The 17,722-nt window shown below is 47.0% G+C and overlaps 1 protein-coding gene across 1 annotated transcript; it reads right to left on the minus strand.

Moving 5' to 3' along the window:
- Window positions 1-880: 880 nt before the first annotated feature.
- On the minus strand, window positions 881-14,322 carry LOC8038076 (ammonium transporter Rh type A). The gene is made up of 9 exons (XM_040206945.2): window positions 14,163-14,322; window positions 13,108-13,291; window positions 11,921-12,071; window positions 11,000-11,144; window positions 9,728-9,891; window positions 9,259-9,396; window positions 5,235-5,368; window positions 4,502-4,680; window positions 881-1,102 (listed from the first exon to the last, which is right to left on the minus strand). The coding sequence occupies exons 1-9, from the start codon at window positions 14,320-14,322 to the stop codon at window positions 903-905; spliced, it is 1,455 nt and encodes a 484-aa protein (XP_040062879.1). The 3' UTR covers window positions 881-902.
- Window positions 14,323-17,722: the final 3,400 nt, after the last annotated feature.

Raw genomic sequence — 17,722 nt, forward strand, 5'->3', positions numbered from 1 at the left:
ACACAATATGGCGTTACTTCTTTGTCTTGTTCATTCCTGTGAAATCGCGTAGAGTTCCTATGAGGCAGATCCACAATATGGCGGACGGAAGTAGTCATCCCCCGGTTGTCAGACTACGCTGCTGTGGTTGTCAGACTGCCAAAATCTCCTTAAGAAGGCCAAACTCTCTCAGTATAAACGGCTCTGCCGCGAACGAGATGCGCCAGGGTGGCATTAAAGTGAAACGTGGGTGTGGCAGGCTCTGACAGCTGTAGCAGTCTCCTCCGTTGGATGGAAGGTGCACGCTTTGCACACCACCTTCCGACGCAAAAAGAGTAGAACTACGCTAGCGGCTACTTTCAATATTCACAGCTGCAGGCAAAAGATGCGTCCGTTTCGGTATTGATCCAGTTTTTTACGTGCATTAGTTGCTTTAATTGTACTCAAATGACTTTGCTTATAACATTGCGAAAACCCGAGACCGGATTTTCGCAAACAGGACACGACACTTGAAAGGTTCGTTCTATATTTTTTTCCGTTTCCTCTTCACCCCAGCATGGCACTTTGCGATGCTGAAAGTACACTAACTGACCTCTCCACCGTTGTTTCAATTCTCTATTTATATATATATATATATATATAGATTCTGAGTCGGGGTAGCCAGCCGCCTACCATAGGTGGTGCAAAGTTAGTAGAGAGTTTTAGAAGATCGTCCCGATAACTCCGATAACGACAGCCGATAACGATGCGACACGCGCACAAAGACATCGGTAAAGTATCGGGTATTGTGTTCTGAATTATCAGAACGATCTACTAAAACTCCCTAATAAAACACCTCTCTAGCAGGATTCTGTCAAAACAAGAACCCTGGCGAAAGCAGAAGTCCGCCACCATTGCGGCGTACGTCCAGTGAGGCGTTCGTGTCAGTGTTGCGTCCTGGAATTCTGCATGATGGCCCGCACTCTGGTCTTGAACCTCAAGGGTCGCCTCTGCGGAGACTGACGCCTGGGCTTCACTTCGACGAAGATGGGCAGCTCCGGTCCCGCGACGTCCCACGCCAGCGTGTCGTCGAAGAAGCCGTGCACTTCCACGGGGTCGAAACAGCTCAGCCGGAGCAGAAAGCCTGTGAATGAAACGTCGCTTCAACGGTTCTGCGGTAAACCGACATCATTTGGATGGTTGCTGAGAGTCCGAGTTTTCAACGTCATCGCACTACGTCGGAGTGCGCGCACAAACTACAGAGTTTTAGTATTGTGCGTTTGCGTTAGCGTTGTGCGTTTGCGTTAGCGTTGCGTGCTCCCCACTGCGCATGCGCGTCGTCACCATGCGCCAAGCCAAGACTCCGTTTTTTTTTTTTTTGCTCCACGCACGCGAAGTGTGGGGAACACGCAAAGCTAACTCTTAAGGCCGGTTCAGACACTTGCGTTTGAGTGCGTTTGACTGCGTTGCGTCGAGAACCGAAAGCGATTCACCGGCACATCTGCGCTTCGTATGAAGCGTGTAGACTAATTCAAGGAATCATCTCGGCACGCGATATAAGCCGCAGGGATGTCCCGGTTTCTCGCAGCCGCAACCCAGTCAAACGCAACTGTCTGAACCAGGCTTTACGCACAGTACCTGCGTTTGATCGCACACACGGATGGGCAAAATACATGCAAATATGTATCGAAATACAAATACAAAATACTTCGTCAAAAATGTATCTAATTACAAATCTAATTACATTTCCAAAAAAGCATTTAAGTAGAAGATACAAATACAACCAAATGTATTTGGTCTCCTCCAAATACTTTTCAAAATGCATTCCTCAAAATTTGCGTCAGCGACTTCATGGCGCCTGCAACGGGTTTCTGGGTATCTCATTTTAATTTTGCATCGCACACTCGGGAGTTAGTGTGCAAGGCTCTAGTAACGTAATAGAAATATAATCACAAAAAAATGTAATGAGCTTGGACGTAATAGTTGAAAAAAGTGCAGAGCTTCAAGCAGCTTTTTTTGTCGATTACATTTTAGTATAGACCAACAAAAAACCGAGACGACCAAGACGCGCAGCACTAGCTAGAGAATTTTTTATTGTTGCACCTCGCACCAGTTACGAAAATCTGGACGACCCGCGGATTTAGAATGTTCTAGGCAAAAATATGGATGGAAATCAGGCTGGAAAGCATCACAAGCTGTCACAGGCACTTAATTAGCCAGTCTGCCTGTGAACGTCGATTTCGTCACTATTCTTGCCCTGGACTAGAACCGTAATCACAAAGTCTCTAAACGCTTGTGCTTGGTTGAGAGACACTGCATTCGGTGCAGAACATAGTTTTGAGGGATGTATTTGTGCCCACCAAATTGTATTTAATTACAAGTGTTTTTGAAATACCCACGTTTTAGTATTTAAATACATAAGTCAAATACATTACCCAATTTCTAATTAAATACAAATTCAGAATACGCAACGTATTTGAAATACGTATTTCAAATACTTGTATTTGAAATACTGCCCATCCATGGTACACACAATACCAAAACTTAATATTGTTAGACACGAGTCTTGCGTCGCTGTTCGGACTCGACAGCAGCGTCGAAGCCGTTATATCGCGCAAGCGATTAATAAAGAAAAAAGAAAAAAAGAGGGAAAGGGGGGGGGGGGGGGGACGGAAGGTCTCAGGCACACGCGCAATAAAGGAGGTCTGCAATTAGTTAAAGATAAAATACTACTGCTCGATAAGACTCCGCCTTTGTATTTACAACTTAAAGCCATGCCCATACAGCTGACAACGTCGTCATTTTAATATATTTACTGCGTTAATACGCTTATCCGGCATGATAAAATAAGATTTGTATGTAACGCGCTACCTTTATCTCGTTTCAATAGTGACTTTTCGTAGACGGTTTTTGCCGTCCCGCAACGCCCTCCGCAACCCGCTACGACACCCTGAACTCTAAAGTCAAGGCTATCGACGCGCAGGCGCGGTACCGGCTTCTTCGTTACGGAGGGCTTAGCGGAGAGAGAAACGCGGTCTACGAAAAATCCCTATTATCCGATAACGAAGTAACGAGTAACATTTTTTCGTTACTGTTTGGCAGAATAGAGAGTAACAATATTTAGTTATACATCTGGAGGGAAACGTGTAGAACACAAGTTGCCATATTTGGTTTTCAGCCCTGCTCGTGCCTATGACTTCCATGGCCAAAGAGCACCAAAAATAAAATAAAAAAACATGCCCATGAATGCGTTAAATAAACGACAAGTTCAAAGTATACGAGAAAGTGATTCGTTAGTTTTGAGCTGAAGAAACGCGTCTCTTTTGAATCTCAGTAATGAGTAACGTTCCATAGTTACTTCTTAAGCAAAAGACAAAAACAAAATCAAGTTCCCTTTTTTTTTTGTCAGTAACTTGTACATATGCCTGAATAAAATAAAATATATTAACCACGATGTAATTATTTTTAGCAGGTCGCAGTACTAATGAAAGAAATTCAAACTTATCGTTTCATGACCGCTTTTTGAGACAAATGAAGTTCTTCGCGAATTCTAATTTGAGGAACATATTTAGAGTTCCAGCGTAATTGTTTTCTTTATTTTAAACACTTCTGCCGTAGCCAATGACTACCCTTCAGTATATCCTAAATACACAAACACATAATTGCAGATAAGCATAGCAAGAAGAACGGTCAAAATAAGCGTGTTTACACAAAAAGCACGTGATACTAAGATAATGAGCTTCGGACCATCCAGCGCCGTTAGCCCATGCTGTTGTTTCGCTAGTGGAATCACATATCGGTCCCTAATCACGGGACAGCGGGTTATAATCAGCGGGCATGTTCTGACGAACGAGATTGCAACTCTTTGCACAGTTGTTCGCAGCGAAAGTCAACAAGGACAGATAATTAGGCAGTTGATAGTTCCTCGTACGGGAACGATAGACTAGGTGCTGGCAGGTACTATTTAAAGGGACCATGAAATGAATTTTGGACTGGGATAAATGGTTTTAGATTTAAATCTTACTGAACTCACATTGTTTAGTGTGCTAGAAAAGAAAAATTGTACACGAAAATCGAAAGCCACTTTTCGTACGAAAATTCAAAGATATACCGGACTATTTCTTACCTGCTCTCCTTCGAAGGCTCTCCGCCTTTTCACTGTGGTATATACATCCGCGGTGCCCAACCCCGTCAGCCGAACCCAGCTCACGCATCGGACAGAAGCACTGCGTCACTCGTACGTATGCGCTCGTCAACAATCAATCCGTCAAAGAATATTTGGATTCGCGTTCGTGGCCAGTGAGTGCCGTCAGGACATTAAGCATCACCTGCGAATGACAAGTTCCACGGTGTGCTTAAAAAGCACGGTGCAAGCTTGGAGTCTTCGCATCCGGTGACCAAGCACGTCACGACCACCTCATTTCTCATTTCGCTTTTGACTTGAGGAGGAAAACTAAGGAGGAAGAAGCTAAAAAAATCATTTCATGGTCCCCTTAAAAACCTATTAACAAGAAAAAAATCAGACGAAGGTTGTCGAAATGACCTGTTGCAATTCCACCGCTAATGGCGATGGTGACGGTGGATAACAACGCCCAGAGCTGAAAGACGGCTTGATCTCCGTTTGACCTTCCTGCGCCGGGCTGGAAGGCCACGCTGGTGTTGAGGGCGAGGAACTCGGTCGAGTTGGCTTGGGGCACTCTCGCTGGGTAGATCAAGTAGAGGCTGAAAGCAGAACGCAAGCATACCTCTCGTCTCGAATCATGTTTGGATCCGAGATTGCCGAAATATATTTCAGCGGGTTAAAAGAGCTGGTTCTACGACAGTTTCGAACATCGCGTAGGGCCTCAAACTTGCGTTGTTAGAATCTTGAAACAATAGGGCGACAAAATCCAAACACTCCTGGCAGACATATAAAACACGCTTTGCTACCAATCTTTTTTTTTATGTATGAGGGGCAGCAATTGCAACAAAACAACAAGTTTCTTATGAAGCTTACTATAGAATGGATAATGGATTCTTATGAAGGTTTGAACTTGCTGTATTTCGTTCATGTCGGCGGAAAAAAAGTCGGTGTTGGTTGCGTTGGTGTGAAAAGGTGACTAAAAAGATCCGCTCTTGTAGAATACAAGTAACAGCAGCGAGCGTCGTCTCGAATTCTTTTGTTTTCTGCTATACTCAAGCATAGCGGTGCAGCATATGTGCGAACCAGATGCTGAGCTGATACGACCCTGCACAACGCATTCGCTTGGTCAGCTTTCACCGTGGCGGCGAGTCACCTTTCACCGTGGGTGTCCGTTGAAACCACCGCAGCCACGATGATGCTTATCAGTCCAGCAAGGAGCCCCGGCATGCCGTGCAGGTTGTTCACTCCGCACGTGTCATGGATCTTCCATCGCCGGGCGAGGAAGGGCTGCGACCACCGAAACCCTTTACATTATTCCGAGGGTCGCCGTACTCAAGTCGCGGCAATATACCAGTTGTAATGTTACACCTTCATAGATGTGTGTCTGCGGAATATCTTGGCATTTTAATTCATCGCTCTTCTGACATTGGGAGTGTCGTCAATTGTAAAAGCGTTTCCAAATACCTTTGTTCATTTCTAAGCTGAGCGTGTGGTAGAAGCTACATGCTCGTTGAACCAGGGGCTGATCGAAAGGGGGGCGACGAGGGCGGCCGCCCCCCGCCCCCCTCCCCCCTTCTCGGAGGGCAATTAAGCATGGGTGGGCCCCCCGGGGCACAAGAAAGAATGGGAGAATAGTATCGTTACAAATTTCCCGCCCCCCCCCCCCCCCCCCTAAAAGAAATTAAAAAAAACGGAGTTTAGGATCTGGATCCGCCCCTGCGTTGGACCAGTCATATACGTCTACTTTCGCCCCGTGATCGCGCTCACGCCCCACGCGCACACAACGGGGTAAGGAGATGAAAGGGAGGTGGTTGATTGGTCTGATGGGCACGCAGCTTCTACCGCGCTGACAGCTTAGGGTTGAATGGAGTGTCGTAGGTCACAACAGCACATACACACAGCTCTAATTGAAAGTAACATGAAGGTGGATTGCTCTCCGATTGAGCTGCCGACACCTGCATGTCTTCAAGCGCGTGTCTTAGGACATGGTGGATTAACATGTTCCAGAACTGTTTATTTGCAATGCTACGTTTAGTTTTAGAGCGCAGTTTTTAGACGCCCGTTTCCGGCTTAAGCGGCGTCGCCATCGGCGTAACCATAAGGTTACGTGACCCCCGTCCCACCTGAGGTCACGTGGCCCCCGTGGCGGAGTAGCAGGCAGGATGACGAGGTAAGAAGGAGGGAGGAGGGGCATACCAAATACTTCACTATGGAAAATACATCCCACTCCTCGAAAAGACAATAGCCTCAGCGTGGACAGGTATTCTGGGCTTGGCGAGAGCCATCTATCGTCGGGGAGGTCTCGGCTATCAGGCGGTAAATGATGATGATGATGATGGAGGGTCTTTGTTCTGAGGCTGGCTTTTAGAGCGCAGCTTTTAGGGGCCCGTTCCCGGCTTGAGCGGCGTCGGCGTCGGCGTAACCAAGGTCACCCCAAGGTCACGTGGCCCCCAAGGTCACCCCAAAGTTACGTGACCCCCAAGGTCACGTGACACCCAAAGTCACGTGTCCCCCCGAGGTCACGTGACCCCCCCCCCTCGAGGTCACGTGACCCCCCGCCGAGGTCACGTGACTTCCCCGATGACGTCATCGTCACTGATGACGTCACCGGCATCCGCATCGTCATCATCACTGATGACGTCATCAGTGACGTCACTGATGACCTCACCGGCATCTGCATCGTCATCGTCATCATCACTGATGACGTCATCAGTTACGTCACTGATGACGTCACCGGCATCTGCATCGTCATCATCACGGATAACGTCATCAGTGACGTCACTGATGACGTCACCGACATCCGCATCGTCATCGTCATCATCGCTGATGACATCATCGGAGTCCGCATCGTCATCGTCACTGATGACGTCATCAGTGACGTCACTGATGACCTCACCGGCATCCGCATCGTCATCGTCATCATCACTGATGACGTCATCAGTGACGTCACTGATGACGTCACCGACATCCGCATCGTCATCGTCATCATCGCTGATGACGTCATCGGAGTCCGCATTGTCATCGTCACTGATGACGTCATCAGTGACGTCACTGATGCCCTCACCGGCATCCGCATCGTCATCGTCACTGATGACGTCATCAGTGACGTCACTGATGACGTCACCGGCATCCGCATCGTCATCATCACGGATGACGTCATCAGTGACGTCACTGCTGACATCATCGGCATCGTCACGTGACCCCCCAAGGTCACGTGACCCCCCCCAGGTCACTTCACCCCCCCAGTACCCTTCCCTCCTCCTCCTCAAGAGCTGCGCTCTAATTCGGTGTTACAGGGAGTTGTAAACGGCTTTCACTTTTTTTTTCCTTCAAAGGCAGTATCCGGTGGGGGCGCCACTGGCCGTTCGATTGTGTATCTTTTTATTTATCTTATTTTATTTATACATATATACGCTGTGGGGACCACGTGTTTCCCGTCTCCCTATCTAGGCCTAGCACAAGCAGGCCGTGGGAGCGTTATGGCGACGTCATCCCGATACGGGGGTAAGGCCGCATTCCTCGAAGAGGGCGTGTCTTCCCTCGCCCTTTTGGGTGAAAGTGCCTCCGGCGCACCCTTCGGAAATGATTGTGGACGCGGCCCATCTGCGGGATAAGCCACACTACCTACCCCGGGCGCGTCCACTTTCCGCTGGCTAGATAAGCGGCCGCGAACGGCGGCCCTGGGTCTCGTCCGGGGAAGGCTCTGGGCCACGGAGCCTCGTTCTTTTTGGAGCTTTCCCCATTCCACGAATCTGCCTAATGCGGCAGCGTGGGCCCCCTCCAGGTGAATCTGTCTAATGCGACAGCGCCGACCCTTTTCCGTTCTTTTCTTTTATTAGTTTGGCCGACGGGCACAGCGTGGTGGCACAACAGCCAAATAAACCCGCTTCTTCAGTATCTTTGTGTTTTGGAGTGAATCCTCTCCTCGGAGTCCACGGCAGCCTCCGGACGGACTCGGCTGTAGCAGTCCTCAACATCGAGCTACGGAGTGGGATCGACCTAGTGGTGCAGTAAGGCAAGTCGAATCCCGCAACGCGTATAAATAAAGAACACATCGACGACGACGTTGAGACGGGCGACGGCGGTGCCTCAATCTGAGCCCTGGGCCTAGGTTCCTAGGAGACGGCAACTTTTACTTTCACTGGGCTCCCTCTTTGGAGCCTGATGCTTCGACCCCAGTCCCAGCCCCAGGAACATGATGGCGCTGTTGCGCCATCATGTTCCTGGGGCTCCTTCATACACCGATCGAACAGAGTGGCAGATCCCCATGGCTCGCTGCTGACCCGCCCAACCCGCCTTCACAAAATCGGGACTTATGCAAATCGGACTGCCATCCTCCCCAATAGCAACAATCCATGTCGTCGTCATCTTGCATGTATATGCTCATGACATTATCATGTTCACTAGACGCGGCACCGCGGGCCTCCATGGTACGAGCAGCTGCCTTTGCGAGGTGCAGCAGCTCTCCAGAGCCAACTAAATAAAGACTAGAGACAAAATGCTTTGCCGACCGACAGCCGGTAGCGCCTTAAAAGAAAGAACAATAGTGTTTCCTAGTTTATAGGATACAAAGTCCATAACTACAGCATACTAGTGGCACACATCACTTAAATAACATATGCAATTAAAAAATAAGATTGTATCTTGAACGCAAAACGGAAAAATACACATAATTGGGGAGTTTTTGTTTTCTTCTAAAAGCAAAATTTAGAAACCGAAGCTAATGTTTGCTGAAACTTGGGGTATATCATGTGTATCGTTTCTAAGAAGTATCACCAAAAATGCCACGCAACACATTTGACGTTCTTTGACACCTCGAAACACTGGCTTGCACTGGCGCACCGACCGCCGGCGTAGCGTAGCGCGTAGTCGTAAAATGTCTGCGACTGATAATAATTATAACTTATTTGCAAAAAAAGGGAAAAAAAAAAAAAAAAAACTCGACTGACGCGGACCTTTCCTCCGTTAAGGCTGGATTCGGCGCTGTAGGCGTTCTGTCTAATGCGAATGAGCGGAGTGGAATGCATTCCCTTCTAGTAAAGTATTTGGGTATACCCTCCCCTCAGTACCCTTGCATCCTCCTCCTCGAGAGCTGCGCTCTAATTCGGCGTTACTGGGATTTGTAAACGGCTTTCATTTTTTATCCCTCATTTGTTTATAAAATCAATGGTACCGACCGTGATATATTTGTAGCCCAAAGCAGAAATGACACCAGCCACGCTGCCCACGATGATAGCGCTGTGTGGATCTGCCATAATGTTGGCCGTGGTTCCTATGGCAACGCCACCTGCTAGCGTTGAATTCTGTACGTGAACCTAAACAAAAATGAAATGATAGTTTGGTATCTCTGGAATTCGCATGAGGTGACTGTAAATTGCGGAAAAGTTAAAAATATAGATCGCAATTAAGCGGTACAAGATTTTTTTTTTCAGATGCATAGTTTTACAATGCGCCAGCAAGTTGAAGACGGTTTTCTTTAAACGGCACATACTTTAAGAAAGGTACAACAAAGGTTTTCGTGAGGTCAACTTTCAACAGAGTTGTCCAGAGTTTTGTGGCATAGAGTACGGACCAAAATTATATTGGAAAGTATAGTTCGAGATGTTATTTCGCACCAAAACCGGCGTTGTGGGGTGCGCAACCCACCATGCCAAACTTTCCGTGGTCATCGACGCTGGACGAGACGGCGAAAGCGGCTACGCAGGAGGCCGTCAATGCCAGGTACGTGTTGACGACTGCTCGATGCCTCTCGGCACCGTGCACCGAAGCGCCGTTGAAACTTGGCCAGAAGAGCCACAGGAATAGAGTACCTGTCGTTCAAGGACGCGACAGACAATCTATGTGTTTGGGAAACAAAATACAATGATATTACGCATGAGAGTGCACATAAAGGAAGGCCAGATGCCGCAAGCAAAGGCCTAGACAAGATGTCCAACTCGTTTTACAGAAGACTAGACCTCAATCACGAAAAACAATAACAGGCATGCAAACATCACATGAGAGGAAAACGTGAGGTGTTGCTAACCAAGCGCATGATAGAATCCAGCGCCAGGCACGTAGCCAGGGGGGAGGACCTATTGGGCCCGCCCCCCCCCCCCCCCCAAATCTTCCATTTTGCTGGGACCTCCTCTCCCCACGAAGCAAAATCCTGGCTACGTGCTTGTCCAGCGCGATCTGAAAAACACGCTGTACCGGTGTGTACAACAGTGAAACGCTGTATCCGAAGTATTAATCTCATAACTGCCTCAGGCGTGTGCGTTGTTGAGCGCATGCCGAGAGAAATCTTCCAATACATCCGTCACCCGACAACCGTCTGTCGCCTTTGGCAGGTGATGAGTTGCTTTACCCATATTTTTTAAACACAGATGTTGTGAACACAGAGGTTGTATTTACGACACATAAAAACTACCTGCAAGGTGTTAAACATAAAAATGTCAGGCAAGCAAAGAGAACAGACGTTGCCTCAGCACGAGCTCTTCAGTTTGTCCACCAGGTAAGGACAATGATCAAACACACGAGTATTCGAATGGTGCAAGGCCAGAAGCGCTGTGTCTGTCGGCCAGTCATTATCGGTGCCTCTAAAGTAAAACCGATGCATTCGTATGAGTTCTATCGGCTTTATCACATATAAAACGTTTTCCTACCATCGTCCATGGTCACAATACAATACAGCATACCGAATTTTCTGTATTTTTAGCTGCTATAGGAAATTTGTTACCACCAGCATTGAATGAAATCAACGCCCAAATCAGTCCCATGTATAGTATATAAAAATGCTTCGAGGCGAGTAGACTTTTCCGCGCACTATGAAACAGACTATGTCGGACGAAGCGTACCGTAAAACGTGCCTCACCTGATTCAGGCCCAGTCAAACCTGGAGCAGGCGAAGTGGTCACTCACCCATCACTTCTCACTTACCAATCATGGCGAAGATGTCCGAAGTGTAAACAGAGCCCTCGTTTCGGTGGTCGACGAAGTCCTTCTGGTGAATGACGGCCGCCACCGCAAGGCCGAAGTAGGCACCGAACGTGTGCAGAAAGATCGAGCCACCCGGGTCTACGGCCTGGGCAGTAGATGTGCGCATTGTGTTTGATCCTCCTCGTCAAGCCCCGGTTAAAATACACACAAAAAAACTCGCTGTTTTGTAATTTAATTTTGTAAACATAGATTCAACGTAAGGTAATATGAGCGAGCAACTGCAGCCACTGCGCTCGACTATAATAGAGTGCTTCGAGTTCCTTTATATATATATATATATATATATATATAACTTTTGACGGCCGTGATAGATCTTATTCAGCTTACATAGAAAAGAGGTATCATAAATCATTCGAAACAAAAATCAATGAAAAAAATTTTTAAACGCCGTCATAGGGTAGCTTTATGGAAAAACATCAAACAAATTCAAATTTTTTTCAACAAAACATTTTGAAATTATAACATTTTTCTTTATGTCGCGGTCGCATTGCTCATACATCAATATAAAATAATCTGCAGATACTGCCTACGATATGTTTCATCATACCGGCAACATTCGTCATACAAAAGCTGTCTTTAGAAATGTTCGAAGCACATACATATATGAAACATGTATGAAGCAAACGTGTTTCGTACTCGAGGCTTTCCTGCAGAAAATTACGTCATCATGTATGCAGCGAACGCCGTTTCTTTTGTATGATGTGTTAGCAGTCTGACTGTGGCTTAAAACTGACGACTTTATATATATATATATATATATAGAATTCGTCGGTATTCACAAGGTGTAGGGATATCGCTCCCCGTAATTTAATTGATTCTCGTAACCAAGGTTGTCTAGAAACCCCACTGGAAGACACCCACCTGAAACACTTCGACGCCGAGGTATTCATTGCTGGCCCCAATGGCTGTCTCCACGAGGGCCATTACGGTGCTCTGAACGACGCTCGTCTTGCCCAAGACCACGCCAAACGATATGAGGAACGTGACCACCGAGAACTCTGCGCCGAGTAGGCTGGAACAACGCATATGAAAGCGAGACAGCACCGCTAAAGGGTAACGGAATACATCAGCGGGCGTCAGGTGTACGAGAGAATGTCTCAAATATTACAGAGAAGCAACAAGTGGGCAAACAGATATCACTTTTCGCCCATGCCTTGGAAGAACTTGGCCATTTATCGAGTTGTTCCAGAACGGTAGTCAAGTTCCTTTGAGTCTTGGTTTATTTTCTCCCGTGTCACAGACAATAGGTAACGTTAATGCTGCACCACATATATGAGTTTTGCTTTTTAAAGAACGGACAGATAGTATCGACGTTCCCGCCTCTATATATTTCAGCAGTACTCGAGCATTCCAGAGCACTCCTGTTATGCTAACGCAGGTGTCTTCCACCACGCATGTTCAAACAGACAGTATTTCTAGGCAATTCAGGCACTCGATTGCCTACGTGTATGGCCGTGATTGTTCACAAGGCTGTTCTGACTCTTCTAAGGGAGTGCGTAATAGTTCTGTTGTAGACCTGAAAGATAGGAACACTGTTCCAGATACTACAGACCATTCCGAGAAAGGGTTTCAGGCCGCTGCCGAGTCAGCGTTCGTGCATATGGCACTTGCTTTGCTCGCTTTCCAGAGCTACGAACATGCGCGTGCTGGGCTGTAGGAATCGCACACTGGACTGTCTGTAAACATCGCAGCGGTACATAGTTAAAAAGTGAAATTTGCGCTTTAATATGCACGGTAAAAGAAATCACCATTGCCACTTGTGTTAGCCGCAGGTTATTACCAGTGACTTCCTTGTCACTTCAAGGTTGCCAGCCATCACTGGTGGAGACTATTGTGAGGTGCGTAAATTAAGATAGTTGGAAGTTAGTCAGCCCCCTTGGGCGCCTGGCGTCACCGCCGTTGATGAGAAATTGTGCCAGTACAGTACCACTGCTACCCTCTTTTAACGTGCATCACGGCAGTAGTAATACGCGAGCGCACGTCGGTACGATTCCCAATCAGACCGATAGGAAGAGCGATGGGAATCAAACTTTGGAGGGGACACGCACCTTTCCACGTCGAGGAGTACCTTGGCTTGGCGCACGTGCCATATGCCCCGCATGAGCACCGCCCACTGCAGCACGATGGCGCTGAGCAACAGAGTGTAGCCCACGGCGCCGTAGCCGTAGCGCTTCAGGAACGTCATCAGGTAGCCGAAGCCCACGTACACCATCACGTGCACGTCCTCGAACACTGAAGCACGCCCAGAATTCGGGTGCTTACTCCACTGAAGCAGCAAGTAGTTGAGGGCATCTATGCTGACGCTATGGGTCTAACACTAAGCCCACACGCACACAAGCAAAAAAGAAAAACGATTGATGCTCGTAAAATACACAAAGAGGCGCCCACATTCTTCAACACAAGTATGATTGTTTTTTGCCTGTAATTACGTCTTCATATTAAGTGAACGGCATTCATGGGGCCATCCCTTAGGGTTATTGTGTCCGCGCCTTCGATGTCGCCTCGATGGTTTACGACACCCTTATGACGTCACGGTGTTCGCAACAGCTGGTGTCTGACCATGGGGCTGGAACAGTGACGAGTCCTAAGACGAGAAATTCTCGAGTCGTCGTTTTTATATTACACTGTGACGTCACAGAGGACCTATAAATGATATGCATTTAGAGCGCCCTTGTGACATACTAGAGAGACAGGCAGCTGTTGTGTTAAGTCGGCTTATGGTTATGTAATGATCTGGGGTCTGCCGTGTCACCCCACACGTTTTTGTTTCCCACGATACAGTGCATGACTCTTCATTCCTCAAGCCTTTACCAATTCCACCTTTCCCCTAACACAGAGTGTAGCAAATCAGCACCTTACGACTGTTAAGTGTCGGTCTTTTCTATTTCCCATGCATTTCAATGCAAGCCAACTTTTCGATGTAACCGCCTGACAACGCCCGTAAAATATACGCCCGCCTGCACATCTTTTCACGCAGTGACGTCACGGGAACTTTCCACTAGATCAGCGTCCATTGGCCAGCAACAAGCCTCGCTCGGTGCCCAGTGCAAACGCAAGTTGTACGGTGTGGAGACAAAGTTTCGGAATAACGAAATTGGCTCACTAGGGTAGTACTCGTTGAACACGCGGCTCTCCCTGTCTTCTGATAGACGTAAAGATTTCGGCTGCAGCGACGTATCGAATCGAACGCAGACACCGAAGAGGACGACCAACGTTGTCTCTACCAGAACCAGCACGAACGGCACCTTGATGCGTGGATCCATGAAAGGCGGCTCGGGCACGACTGAGCAACCCTCTCACGTCGTTTCGTTTCGAAAGTAGTTCAGTAAATATTTTATGCCGGGGAAAGACAATTACGCCTTTTCGCGACCGTCCTCTCAACTAAACGATCTTTTCAAACGACAAGGTTCCAGGATACCTTAATACCAACTTAGGTCTCTATTGCCAAGACCACAGTTGCCAAGGATATAAGAAAATAAAAATAAAAATAGCAAGAACAGTTCAAACATTTTCGAAGACATTAAGACGAGGACACTGAGATGAAGACGTTAAGTACACATAAAAAAAAGTACATGAAGTTCCTGAGCCCCGCACCGAATGAGCTCAGGTCGTGTCGAGCTAAATATCGAAGCTTTCCCCTCATGCTCCATCATGTCTTTAAATGAAAACAAACATCGTTATTATAATTGCTTGCGTTCAAGTAAAGTAACCCAGGGGCTATATACCTAGAGTTAAGCAGTAAGCAAGGTGGAAGAAATACTCTTATTGTAAAGCACAATAAACAGCACGTAAGTTTGAAAGTTAAGTACGAATAGTTTTGACACACAGCCTTCCATGGAACGCATTGGTTTCCATCGAGTCCTTTTTTTATTCGTTTGTTTAAGCGGGGAAGCCCGCAATTTATGGCATAGTTTGATCTGTGATCGTGCCTTCCATTATTTATACTCGTTCAATAATAAAGAAAAAACAGTCGATAGATTCATATTTCAATCAATCAATAAAACATGTGCCCTGGAAAGTCACCCGGGAGAATACTGCAGTGATTACGTTGGACCAGAGGACTGAATGCGACAAAAGTCGAAATGAGGCTGAGTTCTGTGCTACGAATAAGGTACTTCGACGCACCTTCCCCCTCAGCAATGCAGAGGAAGGGTACCCTAATTGTCTAGTAAAACAACTGAACATACCTTTTTAGATCGAGTCATGATCAGCATACTGAGTGCGACAGCTTTATAACGCTCTACATATTAAACCATTAATCGAGCGAATCCCGCCCATGCAACGAGCGCTGAGAACTGGTATTCCACCAGTATTATATTTATAACTAAACGCACCGCATAGCTGTTTCTTTAAAGGGGTCATATTACAATATTGAGTTGGAATGTTACGCAATTCACACAAGAGAGAAAGAGAAAGTAAAACTTTAACCAAGAATATGGTATAGCCTAGCAGTTTTAAGCAACGTAGATTCCTGGCATGAAAACGTGTCACACGAAAATACAACCGGATAAAAAAATCACAAGGGAAATGTGAAAGCGCTTAAATAAATATAAAAATGTTCTTTGTGTTGGTCAAGCTACGCTAGCAGCGAACGCTGGTAAAGCGAGTTTAAAAGGTTGCCACTGTGCTGCGGGACCGCACACACATATTCTGGGAATCTGCGCAAGAAGAAAGCGAGGGGGAGGGAACAAGCATGGGCTTTTGAGGAAACGGGGAGACGTGAAATAGGCAGGATCGAAGCCGAGATGTGCGACCGCAAGAGACTTGAACTTTGAGTTACACTCTCTCTGGAGCGCTAGCTTTGGCAGCGCTAATGCGTTTTTCTATACTGCGTGCTCTGTATAAAAGTAGATGAGCGACCTTTCCTTTGAGATAATATAAGCATTGCGTAGTTCACGGTTGTTAACAATCGCACAACTACTTCCATTTGGATAGATACCAACAACCGTGAATAACAACTCGAGTTCCCATGCGCAGCAGACACCGGTTGTATGTACAGTTGGTATTCTTGTTAAATGATGAGTCAAACCATTTTTGTTTACAGTTGGTAAAAAGGAAAACACATTACACCGGAAAATAGAGGCACATCTGGAGCTCTAGTCTCGCCAAACAGAAATTTGAAGCCGAAAGTTCGCGGACCGCCCGATTAGACTTCGGCGCCATCGTCATGAGTACAATCAGCGCGCCCCGTAAACTTTGTGCTTGACGAGTCTAGGGCCCCCCGGAAGGGAGTATAGCTGGTATTAAATATAAAATGATTTAACGTGTCGCGCTGTAGACGGCAAACTAACATTTGTGGTGTTTCAGAGTATACGTCTGCTCTATGAAGTAACAATAATGACGGTTGTATCGAATATATTGATTTGAAAACAAGTCTGCTTAATTCAGGCGTTTTTTGTGTGTGGTGTTGCTTTTTCTGACGGCGGAAGACCGAGCAAGGACCAAGCAGATGATGTAGCCTTACTGAATTATAATCTTTTACACGTCATCGAGTATTGAGTGATATTCTTTCAGATATATAAGTCCTGCTTTTACAAAGCATACCACGATGTCACCGAACGCATCGCAGGATGGACATAGATCATATTCAGCTCGACCAATTGCAAAAGAATTTCCTCATTCTTCCCCAGTATTGGGTTAAAATAACCTCGATAAACTTGGCTGTCGTTCGCGACCACCCCAGATCCGGAAAGGCCGGCCTGAGAATCGACCCCGCCGGTAACCGAAGTCATCCTGGCACCTAGGTAATTTCTTCTTCGGATTCGGCCTTGAGTGGACTGAAATCACTTCTCAGATGCACCGGAGGGCTCGTCCTATTTGCTGTCCTGCCACCCTTCCGGAGGCGTGCGTTCGGAACGGCCCTGGAACTCACACCGGGGTGGAATTAGCACGCCGGTATTTGACAGTTCCGGTGCGTGCCATTGCTTGATTAAGTGCTTTGACTTCGAGGAGGGCTCCATAAGGGAAGGGGACAGTGAAACCGATAATACCATTCGACAGCAACCCAGATGTGGATAACACCTTTGCGAGAGAACACACAGGCGCCGTCGCTCCGGTAACCCTGGAAAAATTCCGGTCTGGGTATCGAAAACTGAAAGTTAGGCAGTATACGCGATATCAGATATACGGGCCATCCATGAGAAACGGTCGCTCATTACATTGCGAAAATCATATCTAGCCACAAAAAAAAAAGAAAGAAAGTAAAGCGTAAAAAAAAATAAAAAATAAAAACTGCTGGAGGGTTATTTGGCAGATGCCGCCAATGCGTTCTAGTCGTAAGCGATCACGAGAAAACACAAAGCGGTCACCTTGGTCAGAAAAGGCTACATGATATCCATCAAGCAGCTTTGATTTCAGCCGCTAATAGGAACTATGCGTCCAACCATGGGGCGCTTCTAAATTGCGATGGTAGCGCCTCCGCCGTACAAAACACAGTCGTGTCCCGTCGGTCGCGTCGAATTGGCATCGCAGGTACGTGTTTAAAGCGCACGGTAGAAATTTAAAAAAAGATAATTAATTTACATTGTGAGTCAAGAAACGATAGACAAGCTTCAATAATCGGCATCTTCCGTCGAGAAGGCGGTTAAAAGCCCCACCAACGAGTCGGTCCGCCTCACAAGTGCGGCCGTACGACGTCTACGAGATCACTTTACAGTTGAGCGA

The sequence above is a fragment of the Ixodes scapularis genome, unplaced genomic scaffold, assembly GCF_016920785.2.
Source record: "Ixodes scapularis isolate PalLabHiFi unplaced genomic scaffold, ASM1692078v2 PGA_scaffold0__279_contigs__length_252992795, whole genome shotgun sequence".
NCBI classification, from domain to species: domain Eukaryota; kingdom Metazoa; phylum Arthropoda; class Arachnida; order Ixodida; family Ixodidae; genus Ixodes; species Ixodes scapularis.

What these genes read in the sequence shown, in the direction of transcription:
- LOC8038076 (XM_040206945.2), bottom strand. Translation starts at nt 14,322, where the DNA reads ATGGATCCACGCATCAAGGTGCCGTTCGTGCTGGTTCTGGTAGAGACA. An exon ending in TCGGCGTCGAAGTGTTTCAG is followed by an intron (nt 11,145 to 11,920) that starts GTGGGTGTCTTC and finishes TCTACTGCCCAG; the next exon opens with GCCGTAGACCCGGGTGGCTC. An exon ending in TGGGCTACAAATATATCACG is followed by an intron (nt 5,369 to 9,258) that starts GTCGGTACCATT and finishes CGGTGGTCGCAG; the next exon opens with CCCTTCCTCGCCCGGCGATG.